Genomic DNA, 19,988 nt, shown 5'->3' with positions numbered 1-19,988 from the left:
ATAATATTAAAAATTAGAGTTAAACAATCTTATCACGCGTATAAGAAAGAAATAATTGCAAGTGAAAATATGTAAATTTTATCTTCAGCACTGTCAACTATTTTATTTTTTATTTTTTAAATTTATAAGTGGTTCTAAATAATTATAATATAGCATTAAGGGTATATGTATAGATCAATTGTGTCTTGTGTAAGGAGAGAGAGGTTTGGATTTTGTTAATTATAGTAACACATTCATTCATATATATACCCCCTTATACCTTACCTACTACTACTACTACTATTATGTTATCTTCAATTATTAATCTTAATGATATTTGATCAATATCCCCTCTCCAACCCTTCCTAAAATGCTATTCAAAATATAAAGAAAGAAAATGAAAAGGGAAACTAAGTATGAATGATGGGTGGTGGGGGACCCCATATACATATGAGCTTAATTGTCTTTAACCTTAAATTCAGCTCATCCATCCATGATCCATCCAATCCATCTTAAAGTCCTATACATGATTTTCTTATTACTTCATTCCCATACAAACTTCAATAGCATAAATTGGACAAACAAACACCACAGTTTAGTGCAAGCTACCTTTCACCATTTTCCTTCTTATTCTTCTTCTTATCACATATCAACATCATCACTTTTTTTTCCCTTCTTTCTTTCAATAAAGATAAATAGAGAGAGAGGGAGAGGTAGTCAATGTAAAGTTGTGATTTCATCAATAAAGAAAATTAAGAATTTGGTTTTGGTACTATTCATAAGATCTAACAATGAAGTGGAATTAGGCCCAAATTTTATGTGCTTTGACAATAGGCTCAACTCTTCTTTGCTAAGATTCTATAACACCAAGCATATTCTACACTAGACTAGAATATTCATGTCAAATATTACATACATGGTAGATGTTTTTCAGCATTGCTATTAAGCACCAGTGGTGTCCAACACTTTTTACAAAAAATACTTTAAGATTGGTTAACAATACTCTCTAAAAGCTATTACGTTAGATTATATGGGACCTGATACTTAATTACACTAATAATGATATAACATGTAGGCACTAGTGATGTAATTCAAAATAATTTGAATTGGGATCGGTCAAAAATAAAAATTGTATGTAATACTCTGGTGCATATTTTGTGTGTACATACATCATTACTCGTTAGATGGATCCACTTTTTTACGAGAACGAATATTAATCGATGCAAACAAAGATTTAGAAGCTATAAATATCTATGGTTTAAGTAACACATCATTTGTTTTGTAAGACAGGCCATTGAGGAATTGGATTCCATGAGACAATCATTTCTACCTACACAAGTTAAGAACAACTATGTGGAACAATGGAATCTCATAAGAAAAGGAAAAGAAGGGAAGATTCTTATCAATATCTTTCAACCTCTGCCCAAAAAAGACATATTTACTTGCAGCCTTGATAAGCAAAGATCAAACAAGCAATAAAAAAGCAAAGCATTCTTTGCTTTTTGAATAGATATCATAGATAGATAGATATGTTTTGTAACATAATAGAGTTAACAAGACCCCAATGATCAAATAATTAAACATACCAAATTTTCTTTATGTCTCAAAAGACACTCTTCTCTTCTCTTATTATCTTCTTCTTTTTATTCTTCAAAAAGGCTTTTCATACTCCTGTGGCGGTGGCTGCTCCCACGGCCTTAAAAAAGCTACACATAATTTACAAACCGCTTAGGAAAAATCGAATAAAGAAACTACCAACAGAACCACAAGACCAAATTAGATTAAAGATCTAACATACTTAGTGGTATTTCTCCAAGTGACATGTATATCGAATCATCATCGCCAATAGCTCCCTGCAACAAAATAACCGCCTTGTGGTTCAAATATTCTAAGTTCTATGGTTAATACTACCGATTAGTGATACTACTTATGCAACAAATTCAATTGGTTGATACAAGTTGGTTTTCTGTTACGAATACTCGAATCAATCAAAAAAACTCAAGGCTGAATTGCATAACAAATTCAGATCATATAAGCATCAAGAACATGGTTACCTCTTCATTAGGGAGACCAATGTCATTATGCATAGGATTGATGTGTTCTGGTACTGCAGAACAATTTGGAAAATCATTCCCAAGCAACTCCGAGATCATAAGCCCATAACCGTCTTGTGTATCAGGAATACCGCCAGTGTTCTGAGCATGGTTATGAATTTCGTCTAGATCAGTATAAACCGTTTCTGTCCTGCATAGTTGAACAACATTATAACACTAAAAACATGTATCATATCATTAATCATTACCATTATCATGGCAAAGGAAAACTTACTTTCTATCTTCCATAACTAAATCCTTGTCTTCTTGAGCAGAATCGTTTTCTAAATCGATTACTTCAATCTCCTTATGATGGTCACTTTGTGGTCTTTTGCTGCTCTCACCAGATACAACATTGTTGTTATTATTATTATTATTATTACAGTTACTCATTGACAAGCCAATATCCATTGGCTTTGCTTCTCTTCTCCTTTCAGAAATAGATTGGTACATGTTAACTGTTGCAGCATCACAATCATGATTCTCATGTGTCTCTGAAACTTGCATAAGATTAAGATCACAGATTTTGAATGAACTTGGAAAGAGCTGTTTCTCTTGAGAAAAATCACCACCACCAACACCATCACCATCATCTTTATCATTATCGTTATCATTATCATTATCATCAATATCCACAATAATTCTATCACTTGTTTCTCTTGGTCTTTTGACTCCTTCCTTAACATCATCTTCTTCAAAACCTCTTTTGTCAACCCTTTCCTTCTCTTCATTATCATCATACACAAAAGCTCTATTGGGCATAGACACTGACCTCTCACACTTAATGTGTTGAATATGACTTGATTCTCCCACATTTTCAGCAGACTGAGCTCTTTGTATATCAGAGCAAGTTGCAGAATTAGTTTCTTGTTCTTCCACCTCAATTGTTGTTGCTGTTGTTGTTGTTGTTGTTGTTGGAGTTGAATCAAGCTTTGGACTTTTAGATGATGATAATAATGATGATGATGACAATGAAGAACGGATTCTAGTTGGAACCTTAGCAAACTTACACTTTGTTAACAAATCAGTTGATGAGGTATTGTTAGAACAATCTCCTTCTTCTTCTTCTTCTTCTTCTTCTCCTTCTTCTTTCTCAATCTCAGATGATTCATTGGGCTTAGAATCATCTAAAGTTTCAGACTTTGGAACTAAATCGTTAATGGGTTGTTGTTGTTGTTGTTGTTGCTCAGAAACAACAACATCATCATCATCATGTTCATAATAATAATCCCCAATATCATTACTCAATCTATCTTGGTCCTGAAAAGAACCACTTCTGGAAATTGTATTACTACTATTATTATTATTATTATAGTCTCTACTAACCCAATCAGACCCATAACCACCACGATAGGGCGGTCTTCTCCTACCTCTAGACCCATTTCTGAACCCAAATTCATCCCCAACAAACCTTCTTCTACTTGACCCAACTGCAACTGAATCAGTCACAGCATTTCCTAACCGAGCAAGAGCTGAGGTTCTACCCTCTTGCCCAAGATTGAAACTTTCCGGTTCCGGCAACCGAGATATTCTTTTGAAACTACCGTTGGACCACTTTGAAGGGAGAGAGAGAACGTTTGGAGGTAAGATTCCTTGGGAGACTAAATACTCTGCTGCAAGACGACCGGCGTCGACGAAGATGTCGGGCTTTCGCGGAGGTGGTTGTGGTGGTTGAAAAGAATTGGAATTGGGACGGAGAAGAGGTCGATTGAAGGAACGGTGGTAGTCGTCGGGAGAGATCCGGGAAGTGTTGGGCGTTGTTGATCTGTACCCATTTCCGGGACTACGATGACGAGCGTGCATATTCAACTAACTAACACCCAATTAAGCTCAGCTGATCAAGTTTACCAGTAGATCGATCGATTGATTGATTGATCGATCAAGCCATGAGAGTTGAGAAAGTTTGGATTTTTAGCTCAATCCGAATAGAAAAAAAAAGTTGAGATTTTTATTTTAGGAAGAAGAAAAGAAGAAGAAGAAGAAGAAGAAGAAGAGTTGTGTTGTTGGGTTTGGAGGTGAAACAAGAAAAGAGAATTTCAGATGAGCTTAGAATTTGGATTTGGATTTGGACTCTTTTTATTAAACTCAAAACACTACTCAAACTGTTTTCTTTGTTTTTCTTTTTTATTATTATAATAATAATAATCAAAATATAGATTTTTTAATGTAAAAAAAATAATAAACAAAGATTATATAGAAAATCACCTAATATATTATTTGTTTATTTATTTTTCTATTTTTATTATTTTTTTTTGGTTTTTTTTTTCATGATTTAAATTGCTCAGTTGATTGCGATTTGTGTGGGTTACAATATGGATTAGAGTTTGAATTTGGTTGTAATTTGAATTACTCTATTGATTGGCCCGTAAATTGCACAGTATATTTCATAAAAATTTTAAAAAAATACTTACAGTATGAAGAAAACTCATTTTTTTCAATTTATGAAAGGGTAATTATTCTTTTTTGTTTGAACAAAAGAAATAATTCCATTATAAAAAGTAGAAAACTAAATAGATTTTGCGAAAAATTAAAGTAAGTTGAGCAAAAGATTCGACCACCAAAACTCGAGAATTAAGTTGCTTACAATAAAAGATAGAAATATGAGAGAATCACTTCCAAATATAATAAAATAGCATTCAAAATAATATCATACTCATTGTAAATTTGTATCTTATTAGATAATGAATTTGCCAAACACAAACAACTAGAGAACACACAAAAACGAGAATACCCCAATCTCTTACAAAGAAAAAAAGCATGTAGGAAGGCTGAAGCCTTGCCACATGAGGTTCAGGCAAGCCATCTGCTAAAGTATCAGCAAAACAAAGCACATCACCATCAGAACAAGCTACAACCACCTCCGATACCAAATTGCCTCCTTTCAGTGCAAATACTAATATCCACTAACAAATTAAACTTACCCAAATTTAATTCACAACTCGCCCCTTATGTGATTAGGATTAAATTTTTTTCATTCAAATTTTGACATATATCAAATCATATTTTATGAATTTTTCAAATCGTTAAATTTTTTTTTTGAACAGTTGAGATTGTTAGATTTAAATACTTTTTTTTAATTTTATATTTTACTATCGAAAACCTGACGTGAATTATATTTCAGATTGGTACGATTTGATACATATTAAAATTTGAGAGCACGATTTACTACTTGAACAATGGCTACGTTAATAAAATTAAATAAAATTACACAGAAGTCTTTAAATTCAACAATTTCAATAATTTTAAAAAAATTTATTCAAAGAACAAAAATGCATATTAAGATAAAAGGGTCTTTATTTTTAACAATTGGTTGGTTTTATGATTAAAAAAGTATATTGTAATTAGTAAGGTAATTATGGATAAATTAGAATTGAAGTTATATGTAAAAAAAGAGTCATTTTTAGTAGAAAGAAAGAAACTTTGATTAGATTTGATTTGATCACATACCAAAACCAAAAATCAAAGCTTTGGGAATTGGTGGAAATGTCCGGAGAAGAAGAAGATTTCAGCGAAGCTACACGGTTGCTCAGATCATCTTCACCCACCTCCGATCATCTTCATCATCATCCAGTATCGGCATTGGCAGTGATAACACCATCTACTATTGTCGATGATTTGGAATCTCAAGACCCAATCCCCAATTCCAATTCAACTTCTTCCCCTTCTCTTCTCAAGGGTCTTTTCACTCGTCATTTCGATCCACCTTTCTCTCCTCGCCGACTCAGTTTCAAGCGCAGAGAACGCGAACGAGATTGGGAGCGAGAACGAGAACGAGAACGAGATCGACTAACTACTTCTACTTCTTCTTCTTCTTCTTCTACTCATACAGATTCTGATTCAGTCGATACTCTTGCTGATTCCGCTCCTCCCGAATGGGCTTTGCTCCTTATTGGTTGCCTTCTTGGACTCGCCACCGGTCTCTTTGTCGCCGCTTTTAACAATGGGGTAATACTAATAATGATTTCAATGATTCAATTTCATTGTAAAAACTTGTTCTTTTGTGCTTATTACTATACCCATTTTTGTTATATATTTGTTTCCTTAATAATTGGAACATGAACACATTATTCTCTGAAACCTTGACAATGCATATGGTTGTTGTTCTTGTTCAATTTAGATCTAGGTAGAGACTGTGACATGTTAGGCCTTAATGCTAGCCTCATTAGTATAATTGATTAGAATTTTAGAGGCTGAGTTGTTGGCTTTAAGTGAGCTATCTTATGGTTCTAAGGTGTTAAAACAGTTAAGGGAAATTTAGTATGAATAGAGGGCTGATCATTTGTAAGAGGGGAGGAATTGTTTTGTTACAAAGTGAGTAAAAGATTACTCGGGGAGATACCAAACTGTCTCGAAAAGTTTGGAACTTTTGTTCTCTTGATATCATGACATTAGACTCACTGTATTGGCAATGTAGGTGCATGTTATTCATGAATGGGCATGGGCTGGTACTCCGAATGAGGGAGCTGCTTGGCTTCGTGTGCAGAGACTTGCTGACACTTGGCATAGAATTCTTTTGATACCAGTCACTGGGGGAGTTATAGTTGGTATGATGCATGGTTTACTTGAAATATTAGAACAGATAAGGCAGTCTACTTCTTCGTCTCAATCACCTGGAGGACAAGGATTTAGTTTGCTTTCTGGGGTTTTTCCTACCATAAAAGCAATCCAGGCTGCTGTCACTTTAGGTACCGGCTGTTCTTTGGGTCCTGAAGGTCCTAGTGTTGATATTGGAAAATCATGTGCAAATGGCTTTTCTTTGTTAATGGAAAACAATAGAGAAAGGAAGATTGCTCTTGTTGCAGCTGGTGCAGCTGCTGGTATCTCTTCAGGTATTTCAATTACTTTTTCCTCTCTTTGAATTGTTTGCCATTTTATGTGTCGTAATTATGAAAAGGTAACTTGCTTTTGTCTTATGTTGGCCACAAACAAAACAGCAATGATAAACTTTTTCTTCTTTTTTTAATCTATTCTCATTGTGACAGATCATGTTAGATGAAATCATGAAACGTTGTTGTTCAATGTACGATTCACTAAATAGCACTACCATATGCAAAAAGAAAAACTCATGATCCTTTTTCTTTTGCCTTATTGGAAAGTAAAATGGCAGTCCAGATTATATGCTTAAGTGATTAAAAGCATGTACTAAGTTGAATTCTGCATATATATATATATATATATATGTATATATATATATATTAAAGCATTTCGTTTTACATTTATAATGTCTTCATAATTGATAATTATTTTTGAAAAAAAAAACTTCTCAGGTTTTAACGCGGCAGTAGCTGGTTGTTTCTTTGCTATCGAAACTGTGTTGAGGCCTCTTCGAGCAGAAAACTCACCTCCATTTACAACTGCAATGATAATCTTGGCCTCTGTTGTATCATCGACCGTGTCAAATGTTTCAATGGGAACACAATCTGCTTTTACAGTACCTACATACGACCTGAAATCTGCTGCTGGTAATGAAATTTGCTCTCCCTCTCTCTATTGTTGCTGTTGTTGTTGTTGTTGTTGTTTGTAAGTGTGTTAAACAAAAAAGATAACTATCTAGGGTATTCAATGTTTCACATATAAGCTTATCTTTTATTTACACAGAACTAGAGTATAGATGCGTGAGTATTGTTTTTCGACTATAGGTCAATCAAAGCTGCTGTTGAAAGTGCATCATGGGACAAAACTTATATATTATGTGCTTTAACAATCTATGGAACGAAATGTGGTACAATTGTTTTTGGAGTTGGCTGTAGCAGTGTGAATATATGTGACCCGATATGATTTGACCTTGCAGAGTTACCTTTGTACCTAATATTGGGCATGCTATGTGGTGTTGTAAGCGTAGTCTTCACTCGTTTGGTTACTTGGTTCACAAAGTTCTTTGACTATATCAAGGAAAAGTTCGGCCTTCCTGCCATTGTTTGCCCTGCTTTAGGTGGTTTAGGAGCTGGCATAATTGCTCTCAAGTATCCTGGAATACTGTACTGGGGTTTCACAAATGTTGAAGAAATCCTGCACACTGGGAAAACTCCTTCGGCCCCCGGAATTTGGCTATTAACCCAACTATCATTAGCCAAAGTTGTTGCCACAGCTCTGTGTAAGGGTTCTGGGCTTGTTGGTGGTCTATATGCCCCGAGTTTGATGATTGGCGCAGCTGTTGGTGCTGTTTTTGGTGGTGTAGCTGCTGAAGTTATCAATTCTGCGATTCCGGGAAATGTTGCTGTTGCCGAGCCACAGGCTTATGCACTGGTAAAATGTCCCCTATCGTAACAACTTTCTTTTGGATCGCCATCAAAATATATCCTCACTCAGCTATGTAATTTATTTAAGAAAACTTTCAACTTGTGCAGGTTGGAATGGCTGCTACTTTAGCTTCAGTTTGTTCAGTGCCTTTGACATCAGTTTTGCTACTCTTTGAGCTGACCAGAGATTACAGAATATTGCTTCCCTTGATGGTATCTCATGCCTTGCTGCACTTATAAATATCTCCTTTTTGATGATCTTGTTTTCATTCTTCAATTTTTTTTTGTTTTTTGGTGGTTTCAAATGTTGTGTGTCTCTTGTAGGGGGCTGTTGGATTGGCAATCTGGGTTCCCTCCGTGGCAAACGTGGGAAAGGATGCTGAAGCATCTGATAAGCCAACTTTGGGAAGAGGATACTCTTCTCTTTCGCCTAATGAAGACAAAGATGAAGCTGGGTGGAGACGAAATAATAATGGAGATGATCGAGAACTCTCTGTTATAGAAAAAGCTGCTTATTCTGAAGCTGCTAATGAAGATATTCTCTTAGAAGATCTAAAGGTTTACTATCTATTGCTTCTCCACTCATTGGTCTTTCGATTTTTATCTCTATTCTTTGACTTCCCTCAATCATGCATTCGTCTTTGTTGGCAGGTTTCTTATGTCATGTCAACAAACTACCTGAAGGTTCCTCTCTCTATGACTTTGAAAGAGGCAAAAAAGCACATGCATGAAAACCAGCAGACGTTCGTGCTGGTTGTCGACGATGATGACTTTCTGGAAGGAATATTAACCTACGGTGATGTTAGACGTTGTCTATCCAAGAGGTCTAGTGATATTTCCAAGTCCGACTCAAGATCTCTCGATGTATGTAATTGCAATTGCATGATTAATAGGTTTTGTGCGCCTTTTATTTATTCTTCCTTCCTTAGACTCGTGTATAAATTCTTATGTTTTGCTTGCAGGCAAATACATGCCTTGTTTCTTCTGTTTGTACTCGAGGGATTAGCTACCGAGGGCAAGTTCGTGGACTCTTAACCTGTTATCCGGACACTGAGTTAGCGATTGCAAAGCAGCTTATGGAGGCCAAGGGTATCACACAGTTGCCGGTGGTTAAGCGTGGTAGAGATTCTATAAGAGAGCGGAAGAGGAGGATTGTTGCTGTTCTTCTCTATGATTCAATCTTAAAATGTCTCAGGTTTGCACGAAACAATTAAAAAAAAAACTGGTTTCACTTTCATCTTGTGATTATTTATTCATTTTATATCTTTTATTGATTCTGTGTGGTTGGTCCCGAAATTACTGTTTATTCATTTGATTAAATTGTTTCATTTCAAATAAAAGTCTTGTAAAGATTGATTGGTGTATTCAAGAGAATGTGCAAAATTATTCAATTGTTTCATTTCATTATAGCCATTGTGAGTGAAAGATTACAAGAATTTCTTTTGTGGTAATTCCAAGCAATTGTTGGATGACAATGATTACAAATAAGCAGTTAGCAGTTACAGGTAAAGCAACAGTGACAGTTTACCAACTAATAAAATCATGAAAATATAAAGTTGAAAGTTATATATAGAGCTTATTGACACACACACAATAGGCCTTTCTTTGGTTGATATAAAGTAAAATATATCATCATTCTGAGACATCATAGGGAGACATGTTAAATTGAATTGATGTTTTGCTTTAATCTTCTTTTTTTCTCTGTGTTATGTGCAGAGAAGTGATAGATCGGCGGAAGTTGGAGTACCCACAAAGAAAAGAGGCGAATTCGGAGGAAATCATTGGAAATGGCCATTAATAATGACTGTAGCTATTCTTGAAATCTCTAGCTGTTCCCCGCCGATACAAGTTAATGGCCCTTGAACTAGTGCGTTTGACACGCTCATGGATTCAAGCTAAGCTACATATGCTCAGTGATCTCGGGGTTTCTTACTGTTTGGAGTTTGAAATTTCAGGGTGGAGGCTCAACTCAAGTCAAGTCAAGTGTAGTTAACAAAAGAAAATGAGAAAAGTAATATTTTGTATACTAACACAAAACACATACACATATATAGTTTAGAGTAAGTAAGTTAGCAATTTTTTTCAGCTTGTAGATGCTGTTGTTGGAATAAAGCATTGTATTATTGCATGCAATTATTATTTGGTGGCCCCTCATCAACTCAACTCAACAAAGGTTCTTTTTTGTTTTTGTTTTTATTGAGCATTGTGTTGAAAATCATATAGCTCACATTAATCATCTTCTCTTACTCAAACCAGAAATCATGTAACCAATAAAAACACTTATTTCATATATATATATATTAGAATTATAATTTCTTTTATCTGAATAATATTTTTAGCTCAACAAGTAATATTAATATACTATACATAATAAATTGTGTAGGATTTAAAGAAATACAAATAAGACATTGCAAAACCATAATTCATGACTTTTCCTTGGATTTTTGCTGTAGTCATCTAAAAAACTTTAAGTGGAAGGCATGATATTTAAGCATGAATATAAGAGCTCGAAAACATAGTATTCAATAAACCTCAAATTAAATTCATAAATATAATTTTTAAAATAAACTTATCTATTAATTCACATGTATATAAATATTTTTACATTAAATAAAATCTCTTAATTAACATCTACACACGATATTATATGTTAGAATATTTTTTTGAGGTCTGTGACTTAGAGTCTAGGGGACATGTGACTTAGAGTCTTCTTGACTTGTTGGCCTAGACTATTGAGGGAAGGTAACTAGAAAGCAACTTGGCGGGGTCCAATATTTGCCTGAGAGTCCTCCCATGTCAACTTGGGACTGGGCTAAGAACCCATGTCAACTTGGGAGCTGGACTAGGGACCCATGTCAACTTGGACGTTGGGTTAGAGACTCATCTTGAAGTTGACTACTATGACTATAGGCTCGTGGGAGTTCAAGAATATTTTTCTTGTTGCCACATGTCAAGAATGATGTCCATGCCACCAAGACTAGTTTCTCGGTAAACACTATTTATTTTCTTATCAAAGTCTCTTGTAAGCTACTTGCTTTTCGTGATTAATAAAATCTTGAGGTAAACGTAGTTTTATTATCATCGAGATATAAAGAGTGAACTACTATAAATTGTAGTGTTCTTTCTTTAGTTCTTATTTTTTTTAGTTGTTGCTATCACTTATCAGACGATACAAAATTGGTCAATTTTCAACATCAATACTTGTGTATTTAAGTATATTATTATAAAATTGTTAAACTGTATATCAAATTGTATAAAAGGGCTAAACTACATATGGACTAATTAACAAAATGAGATTGAATTATGAAACTCATTGTTATTGTTATTCACATTTTCGGATGGTGACATGTGTATTTCCAAAGTCCTTGTGGGTATCCGGTTGTGTTTTTTTGAACCTTTACTTCTTTGGGTGAGAGTGAGTCCTCTTTCTGGGACCAAAAAGGTCCGAGTCAAGAGAGGGTTATGATTGAACCCAGAGACGTAGTCCGATTCTGTTTAGGGCCAAGATGCAAAATGACCCTAAATCTAACAATTAAGTTAATAAATGTCCATTTTTTAAAAAAATTAACAAAATGTCCTTTTAGTTAAAAATTTGATGATAAAATTACAATTATAACCTTGAATAATTAAGTGTTTGGTATAGTTATTTTGCACAATAGTATACTGTTTTTATGTGCAATAATATATTAAAAAAATCTGAAAGGTAGTATATATATATTTTGAAATAACTGAAAGGTAGTATATTAGTTTAAGATTGTAATATATTATTTTAATGTGCTATGGTATATAATGAACGAAAGACGGGAATTAAAAAATATAAAATATTAGTTTAAGTTTGAGGTATAGTTATATTTCACTAGGAAATATTGTCTTTATGTTCATTAGTATATATATATATATGATCATATGAATTTGAATTAATGAATTAATTTAGAAAACCCCTAGTTTCCCAAATTGTTTTCCACAGTCGCCTCTAATAATCACTTAATGGGTTTCGATGGCCATGGCCTCGCGCATCACCTTGATTATCATCACACAGGTACGTCTCTCTTCCAATTCTAATAATCCTACTTTTATATATATATATATATAGCATATTATAATATATGACTGAATTTGATACATACAGGAAGAAAAATGAATAGATTTTGGCTGATTCCAAACGAGATTGTGGAGAATATTTTGTTGAGAGTGGATGACATTGATTCTCTAACAGATGATTGTAGGTTCGTTTGTAAATCTTGGTTTAATCTTATTAATGATCCTTTATTCTCAATCAAACACCACCAATACCATAAAAATGCCAAGAAAAAGAAGATGGTTTCTTTTCTTTGCTTACATGGTTTGGGGGATCGTTACAATCACTCTGAAACATTTCTCTCACTAGTTACTGTCTCTGATGATTTTCATTGTCACATTGAAAAAGTGAATGTCTTCTTAGAAATAAGGCAACGCTTACAAATTTCTCATTGTAATGGAATCATTCACATGTTTAGTAAAAACCATTTATCATCTGTCCTCTTTAATCCAACAATCCGCGGCTATAAGTTCGTCCGGGGACCTGACCCTCCTCCCAATTCCAATGTGGATGTGAGGGGGTCTGGATTTGGGTATGATGCCAAATCTAACATTTACAAGTTAGTTAAGATTTTTGGTGATGTAAAAGCTATGGTGCACACTCTAGGGACTAGTTCTTCCAGTTGGAGAGAGGTTAAGTTTGATCATTTAGAGGGTAAAATGTTGTTCCCTGGTATTTATTGTAAAGGGGCTTACTACTGGCTTTGTAGGAGAATGAATGGGGTTATGAGAAATAGGTTAATGATTCTTTGTTTTGAGATGTGTGATGAGAAATTTGGTGTTGTACCAATACCAATTCCATGTTCCAATGAAGAAGAGTTTATATTGGGAGAATGGAATGAATCTGTTGCTCTGTTAAATATTTACCAGATGTGGGTGATGGTTGATGATGGTATTCGTATTAAATGGATATTGTGTCTCAAATTTGGGCCATTGCCACCATTGTATTTTCCCATGAATTTTTGGAAGGAAGATGAAATTTTATTGAAGAGCTATAGAGATGAAGATGGGGTTGTTTCATATAATATTAGAACTAAACAACTTAGAAGAGTTTATGTTCCTGGAAGGATGTTTTACTGCACTCATGCTATTCCATCTCTAAAGACTTTGTTTTCAGTCTAGAATTGGGATTTTGGGACTCTTTATTGTTTTGTATTAAGAGTTCTTTCTTTTAAGATTTGTATTTGTGGAGTTCAACTTGTAATGTTCGATTTCAACATTTTTATATCAATTTGTTTTTTTTTTCTTTTTATAATGGTTAACCAACATGAAACACATTGCATTTATACCAATTCTAGTGTTTAGTTTCAGTTTAGAATTGGTGTATATTTCGTAATTAATTACCAAAGCCTATGATTATGATTATGGGAAGAAATGTTTAAATCTATATATGATCAGCTCATAAATCATCATGAACAAAGATTAAAAGATATTTGAAACATCTTTGTATAGATTACAAATTTGCAATAGCATTCACAAAAACATGTGATTTGATTGTCACACAAAATTGCTTGTTTAAAAGTAAAGTTAAGAAATGAGAGGGTAAAAAAAAGTTAGAAATAGAACAATGTAGCTAGTAATTTCAGTAGTATCACTAAATAGTATCGGACAGTAAAAATTGAAAAGTAAGAGGAAAGCTCCAAGAAACGAAAAATGTTAAGGCACGAAGTACCACAAGATGTGATATATTGTTATTGGTACATTTTAATATTTGATCTTGTATATTTTTATTTAATAAAAGATATAAAAAATCATTAACTAATTATAAAATGACATATCGATGTTGGTATTTGGCACTTTAAGATATCAAATAACAATACTCTACAAAGTCAGAGGTGATCACATGGTATGGAGTGAGTAAATTATTAGGGAGTAATTTGCGACAAATACTGAAAATTTTCGTAGGTACTGATTGTTAAGTGATATGTTAGTACCTACATATCACTTTGTGATTGGTCTAGGTAATTTATTTTTTAATTTTTATTTAATAATTAATTTTAAATGATAAAAAGATTATATTGTGTGGCTTCAAAATGAAATAACCATGATAAAGATCTAGACTTTACTTAATCACCTAACTTGTTACTTGACAAAGACGATGGTAGAAAAGAAAAAAGTCAAGTAAATAGAACATTGCATAAAGAATCAATAGATGTGATGTGAAGATTGTTTTGATATAATTTCTCATGACCCTTACATTGCATTATATATATAATATATATATAGTTATATTCTTTGTAAGTAAGAACAGTAAAAATACCTCTACTTTCCTTAAAAAAAAAAACAAAGAAAGAAAAGAAAGATAGCCCAAAGCCAAAGGGGTTTGATTTACATTTGAGGTCCAAGAGGAAGCCTACTCATAAATTGCTGATACACAGAGGCATTGGAGAGATTCAGACCAGTGGCAGACTCTGATATTGGTTCTGCCTTGGGCTCTCCTTTTGGCAACATGAAACTCATTTCATTTGCCTGTCGTTGCTGCTGCTGCGCCAAGTAAGGATTCATGGGCATTCCCTGAAGTTTGGGTGGCATCGAGCCCAGACCAGCCATTGCCAGATTGGCCAAACCTGCTTGGTTCATTCCAAAAGAGTAGTTGCCCAATTGCTGCCTCGGTAGACTGTATGAACTCAGTCTTCCCATGTTGTTATGAAGTTGTTGTGAAGACGGTTCAGGCCTGTGAACATGGGATTGCATGGCTGTGGAAGCCGAACCTTGTAGTTGCATAGAAGGGCCAGAGTTGACATGGCTGCTATTCCGAGCAGCAGGAACATCATGATTGTGCTTTCCCTCGTATGTTGTGATCACTGACTTGAGATCATGGGATGCTCTCTCCACATGTTTCCTCACTGTGCAGCCAGCATTGGTGCACTTGTAGTAACTCCTGCATCCCCCATCAAACAAATTTACTAACAGAATTAGAATAAGAGGTTCTCTTCACTAAAACAGCGGCAACAGTAGTAGTAGAATAAAGACAGTGAGTAGAGGTATAAGTGTTAAAAACCTGGGGTTTGGATTTCCTTTCACTACTTTCTGACCGTACTTGCGCCAGCGATATCCATCGTCAAGGATATCAACTTCACTGGTGGTCTGGACCACAACCCTTGGCTCTCTAATAGCTCTGGTGGCTCCACTCATTTCTGTTGCAAAGGCTTCTAGTTTCCTGATTTGTTCATGATAATAAAGATAATATAAGTACTACCACTTCACTCTTAACAACAGCAACAACAACAATATATATATATACATAGAGATACTAAAAGAGCATTCCCCAAAAAGAGAAGAAAAAAGATATAAAAATAGGTGAGCAGTAACCTTCTTTTGGACTCAGATTCATCTTCTTCACCCTCATAACCCAATGAAGCACTGCCATGTGTCCCCCTGTCATCCTCATCTTCATCATTAGAGAAAGTAGATGAGGCGTCAACAACTGCATCAACTGATTCAAGCTGAGTACCATTTTGAGCCTGTAAAGAGGTGGACTGGTTACAGTATTCGGGTCCCGCTGATGCTGATGCTGATGATGTTACCTCCAAGCTGTCATTCCTCCAATCAACAACAGTACCCTTTTGTGTACTTGCCCAAACTGGGTCACCATCACCACCACCACAATTAACATTAACATTACCATTTTGCATACCAGCTTGCTCTTGAATGTCCATTCTCATGTCGGCCAGTGGGTTGGATGATGATCCAATCCCTGACCTTCTATGAGAAGGTTTAGCATGATTATGGGCCCCTTTGTAGATAATCTCAGTGATATGGCCCTCGTGAGATCTTTCCACCTTTTTCTTCACCTGACAATTTGGATGCGTGCATTTGTAATAACTTCTTGGATACTCACTACCCTTTACTTGTTTCTGTCCATATTTTCTCCAGTTGTATCCATCTTCTGATATTGTGCCCCCACCACCACCACCACCACCACCACCACCTCCTGCTGAGCAATCTCCTCCACTGCCCTTTTGATCTCCTTCTTCCTCTCCTTGCTCCTCCAATGGTGGAGAAAGCTCAAGCTCTCCACCCTTTTGATCACTACTGCTATCTTTCTCATTTCCTCCTCCTACACTTTGAGGAGGTGAGTTTTCAGACTGAACTGACATTTCAATATTGGGATAAGATGGATGAGGATGAGGAGGCATGGCAGCAGCTGATGTCATCTATAGTGGTAATCAATAATCATAATCATAATAGTTAATATTAGCCATATTGACATAATCATAAACTAACTGCTATGTTGTTACTTACTTTGGTTGCAGTTCCAAGAAAGAATGAGGAGGAGGGGCCTGAGTTAGGGACAGGTTTGAAAGCAAAAGAACCAGCATTTATGTCCTCAAAGAAACTCTCTTTATTTCTATCTGAGGCTTCCATAATTAATGTTGAACTCCTTGTGTTGCCATTAGAAGAAGCAAATGGAAATTTCCCAGTTGTTGGGGATGGTTGTGCCTGCAAAACACAACACAACACAAACAATTCATCTCCTTTAATCATTTGTGTGTATAATATGAGATTGGATAAGAATAGACAGACAGACAAACTGACTGACTGACATACTGACACACTGCATGTAAAGCAACTATCTTTATTTATTAACAGATCAACACAAAGTGATGATGAACAGCTTAACAGAACTTATATCATATATAAAAGCTTCTCTCTCCTGATTCCCAAGTCCCCAAAGCAAAAGAAAAGACAGTCAAAGCAACAAGCAAGCATACCAATAAAGTTGTAATTTCTTTCTTTAAAAAAAAGGCCTTACCAATGAATTTGAAAGGAAAACAGGAGAATCCAGAAGTGTAGTGGGGCTGAGACCAGGTGGTATTGTCAGATAAGGAGATCTAGACTCAGAAGCAGCCAGTGAAAGGTCTGAAGAAGAAGATCTCATGCTTTCAGTGTTGAGTCTAGGAGCATTAAATCCAGCTCTAGCTGCAATTCTATCCACAAGTCCCCCACCACGGGAGTTTGATTTTTGCTCGGAAGAAAATGATCCCATTTCCCTAAATTCTTTGAAATTGTTGTTGTTGTTGTTGTTATTGTTTGGAAATAGATCTTCTGTCTTGTTATGTGTTGTGCCTGAGAATTGCCTAGACCCAATATCTTCACCTAACATGGCTGAGAAGAAAGCTCTTGAGCTGGGACTAGGAGGTACCCAATCTCCAATTATAGCCACATTGTCATCTAAGCCTGCCATGAAAATCAAAGCTCCTTTTCCCACCAGAACACTATCAAATTTTTATCCCTGAAAAGATTTTAGAACCCAATTAAAGCTAAATAATTTTTTGATTCAAGAAAAGCAAAAGATGGTGTGTTTGTTTGAGCTAATACTAGACACACTAGACACTAGACAGCATTGTCATCGAACAACCTGACAAAGATACCATTTTGTTAAATTGATTGTCCTTTGCTTCATTTTGGATGAGTCAAAAAAAGCTGAGTTTTTTATTTTGCCAAAAATAATCTTAAGAATTACGATTTGGGTAGCAATTATTATAGCTAATAACTGAGACCCATCAAGGAAAAGAAGCATATCATATGATTAAAGCACCAAAAACAGAAGTAAGCTAATAAAAATTGAATCTTTAATGCAGTTTTCACCTAAATGTACAAATGGGTATATAATACAATACATATATGTCCAAATTCTAAGATCCAAACATAAGAAAATGTGAGAGATGGTAGGAGAAAGGTTCTTTTTTTATGCAGAATTATGATATTTATGATAGAAATATATTAGGTTGGGTTGGGATGGAGTTAGAGAGAGAAAAAAAAAAGAATGATTAAAAATGATTACCTGAGTGGAGATAGTCAAATGAGCTGATGATGATGATGATGATGATGATGATAATGAGATTGAGCATAAAACTCAACCCCCAATTTTGTTGCTTTGAGAAATTGTTAGCTTATTGTTTGAAGAATCATGATTGAGAAGAAGAAGAGAAGAATGAAATGGTGTGTGAGTGTGTGGGTGTGGGTTGTGTTGAGTTTTTTGTTCTTTTGTCTGAGAAAAATGAAAAACAAAAAAGGAGAGATTATAAATTATAAATAATTTAAGAAAAAGAAATTGAGACAAGAACAAAAGAAGGAAGAAAAAAAAAAGGGTGTTTTGGGGTAATGGTGGTGGTGGACCGGAAACGGATGGAATCTTTGAAGAAGAACTAATAATAAAAATCAAATCTTTATCTTCCATTCACTTTTACCAATACTCCTTTTTCCTTAATAATAATCTTATTCAAACAAAAACAAGAACAACTTATATTGTAACCCCCAAAACCCATTTCATCTTTCTTCTTGTTTTTTGTTTTTGTTTTCCTTAAACACTACTCTCTTAATTAGCCTCTAATAACAAAAATATAAAAACCCTTTTTTTAGTTGGTTTTTTTTTCTTAATAATTAATAATAATTGAATTCAAAGATGGAATGTTTTAAGTAGCTAGTATCATGTGATGTACAGAAGCAATTTATAGTAAAATTTAAGTGGAAGGCAAGCTGTCAATAAAATTAAAATTGGTTTTTAGATGCTAAAAAAAAGTGCTTTAATTTCTACTATTACTAGCCAAACACCTGTACACTTGTTCTGTTTTCCTTCCAATATATTTGGCTCTTGTTATAACCTATTCTTTCTTATAAATACCTTCTTTTTCATTTTCCCAAAATATTTAATTTTATTTGTTTTTATGTAAATATATATTTTTAAGCTAATAATGAGTTTTGTCATGAATTTTGATATATATCATATCATATTTTTTTAATAATTTTTATATTTTAGGATCGTTAGATTTAAAATTTTTTGTTTAATTTTAATAAAAAAAGTTTAATATGAATAAAAATTTAGGGAGTATAATTTGATACTTATCAATATTCGAGAAGTATAATTTAGTAGATATCAAAATTTAAAGAGTGATTTAATACATAAACAATTACCGAATTAATAAATTTAATAAAATTAGACAAAAACTTTTAAATCTAACAATTTTAATATTCTAGGAGATTTTTTAACAGATAAGTTGCTAATTATCTTTTTTTTATTATACATTAGCCAAATATAATTGTAAAATAATTTTAATTTATAAATATCTTCTTTTATAATTAAAGCGTCAAATATAACTTTAAATAACTTATCAAAATTAGAGTTCTTAATGCACATAGTAAGAATATGACTTATAAAATTAGATATAAATTAAAAAATAATAAAAGAAATGTAAAAATTAAAAGAATAAATAAAAAGTGGACATGGAGCATAATTTTCTTATCTTTAACTATTAAAAATTTAAAAAGTATGATTTAGCACATATCAAAGTTTAGGACAAAAACTGTAATGAGCTATTTATTTTTTAAAATTTTAATTTTTAAAAAATACATGTATAAGGAAGGTAGTAAAAAGAAAAAAAAATGGAAGAGGACGGCATCATCGGAGTTACCAATGTAATAATACTATTCAAATGATATTATCATTTATTACAAACTTGTTTTTTATTTTTAATTTTTTTTAAAAAAAATTATTTTACAATAATAAATAAGTTCACAAGTAGCCTACCCTAGCCTAAGAGTGATTAATTTAATATTAATTGGTGATGAATTATCTAGTATTATTGTTATAATATAT

The 19,988-nt window shown here is 33.8% G+C and overlaps 4 protein-coding genes across 4 annotated transcripts; 2 read left to right on the top strand and 2 right to left on the bottom strand.

Moving 5' to 3' along the window:
• Positions 1-1,333: 1,333 nt before the first annotated feature.
• LOC115724993 (uncharacterized protein At4g26450) lies at positions 1,334-4,233 on the bottom strand. The gene is made up of 4 exons (XM_030654383.2): positions 2,308-4,233; positions 2,034-2,223; positions 1,778-1,832; positions 1,334-1,685 (listed from the first exon to the last, which is right to left on the bottom strand). Exons 1-4 carry the CDS (start codon positions 3,873-3,875, stop codon positions 1,630-1,632), a joined length of 1,869 nt encoding a protein of 622 aa, XP_030510243.2. The 5' UTR covers positions 3,876-4,233; the 3' UTR covers positions 1,334-1,629.
• Positions 4,234-5,467: 1,234 nt separating this feature from the next.
• Positions 5,468-10,507, top strand: LOC115725369 (chloride channel protein CLC-f). The gene is made up of 9 exons (XM_030654863.2): positions 5,468-6,017; positions 6,487-6,901; positions 7,340-7,534; positions 7,864-8,318; positions 8,420-8,524; positions 8,636-8,869; positions 8,963-9,175; positions 9,274-9,506; positions 10,028-10,507. The coding sequence occupies exons 1-9, from the start codon at positions 5,556-5,558 to the stop codon at positions 10,107-10,109; spliced, it is 2,394 nt and encodes a 797-aa protein (XP_030510723.2). The 5' UTR covers positions 5,468-5,555; the 3' UTR covers positions 10,110-10,507.
• Positions 10,508-11,805: 1,298 nt separating this feature from the next.
• On the top strand, positions 11,806-13,680 carry LOC115725698 (putative F-box protein At3g20705). Its single transcript, XM_030655290.2, has 2 exons — positions 11,806-12,350; positions 12,441-13,680. Exons 1-2 carry the CDS (start codon positions 12,299-12,301, stop codon positions 13,508-13,510), a joined length of 1,122 nt encoding a protein of 373 aa, XP_030511150.2. The 5' UTR covers positions 11,806-12,298; the 3' UTR covers positions 13,511-13,680.
• Positions 13,681-14,546: 866 nt separating this feature from the next.
• LOC115725114 (probable WRKY transcription factor 2) lies at positions 14,547-18,728 on the bottom strand. Its single transcript, XM_030654543.2, has 6 exons — positions 18,177-18,728; positions 17,145-17,624; positions 16,634-16,831; positions 15,701-16,545; positions 15,390-15,548; positions 14,547-15,269 (listed from the first exon to the last, which is right to left on the bottom strand). Exons 2-6 carry the CDS (start codon positions 17,574-17,576, stop codon positions 14,717-14,719), a joined length of 2,187 nt encoding a protein of 728 aa, XP_030510403.2. The 5' UTR covers positions 17,577-17,624; positions 18,177-18,728; the 3' UTR covers positions 14,547-14,716.
• Between the last annotated feature and the right edge of the window lie 1,260 nt (positions 18,729-19,988).

Source organism: Cannabis sativa, chromosome 6 (assembly GCF_029168945.1).
Source record: "Cannabis sativa cultivar Pink pepper isolate KNU-18-1 chromosome 6, ASM2916894v1, whole genome shotgun sequence".
Lineage (NCBI taxonomy): Eukaryota > Viridiplantae > Streptophyta > Magnoliopsida > Rosales > Cannabaceae > Cannabis > Cannabis sativa.
Note: the sequence above shows the minus strand (reverse complement) of the source record. Positions and strands in the feature narration are given on the sequence as shown.

Bases quoted from the DNA above. Each gene is read 5' to 3' on its own strand.
- LOC115724993 (XM_030654383.2), bottom strand. From the start codon at position 3,875: ATGCACGCTCGTCATCGTAGTCCCGGAAATGGGTACAGATCAACAACG. The intron at 2,224-2,307 runs GTAAGTTTTCCT...TCAACTATGCAG, and splicing joins TTAGTTATGGAAGATAGAAA to GACAGAAACGGTTTATACTG. The intron at 1,833-2,033 runs GTAACCATGTTC...ATTTTGTTGCAG, and splicing joins TTGGTCTCCCTAATGAAGAG to GGAGCTATTGGCGATGATGA.
- LOC115725369 (XM_030654863.2), top strand. From the start codon at position 5,556: ATGTCCGGAGAAGAAGAAGATTTCAGCGAAGCTACACGGTTGCTCAGA. The intron at 6,018-6,486 runs GTAATACTAATA...TTGGCAATGTAG, and splicing joins TCGCCGCTTTTAACAATGGG to GTGCATGTTATTCATGAATG. The intron at 6,902-7,339 runs GTATTTCAATTA...AAAACTTCTCAG, and splicing joins AGCTGCTGGTATCTCTTCAG to GTTTTAACGCGGCAGTAGCT.
- LOC115725698 (XM_030655290.2), top strand. From the start codon at position 12,299: ATGGGTTTCGATGGCCATGGCCTCGCGCATCACCTTGATTATCATCAC. The intron at 12,351-12,440 runs GTACGTCTCTCT...TGATACATACAG, and splicing joins CCTTGATTATCATCACACAG to GAAGAAAAATGAATAGATTT.
- LOC115725114 (XM_030654543.2), bottom strand. From the start codon at position 17,576: ATGGCAGGCTTAGATGACAATGTGGCTATAATTGGAGATTGGGTACCT. The intron at 16,546-16,633 runs GTAAGTAACAAC...TTACCACTATAG, and splicing joins TTCTTGGAACTGCAACCAAA to ATGACATCAGCTGCTGCCAT. The intron at 15,549-15,700 runs GTTACTGCTCAC...TGAACAAATCAG, and splicing joins GAATCTGAGTCCAAAAGAAG to GAAACTAGAAGCCTTTGCAA.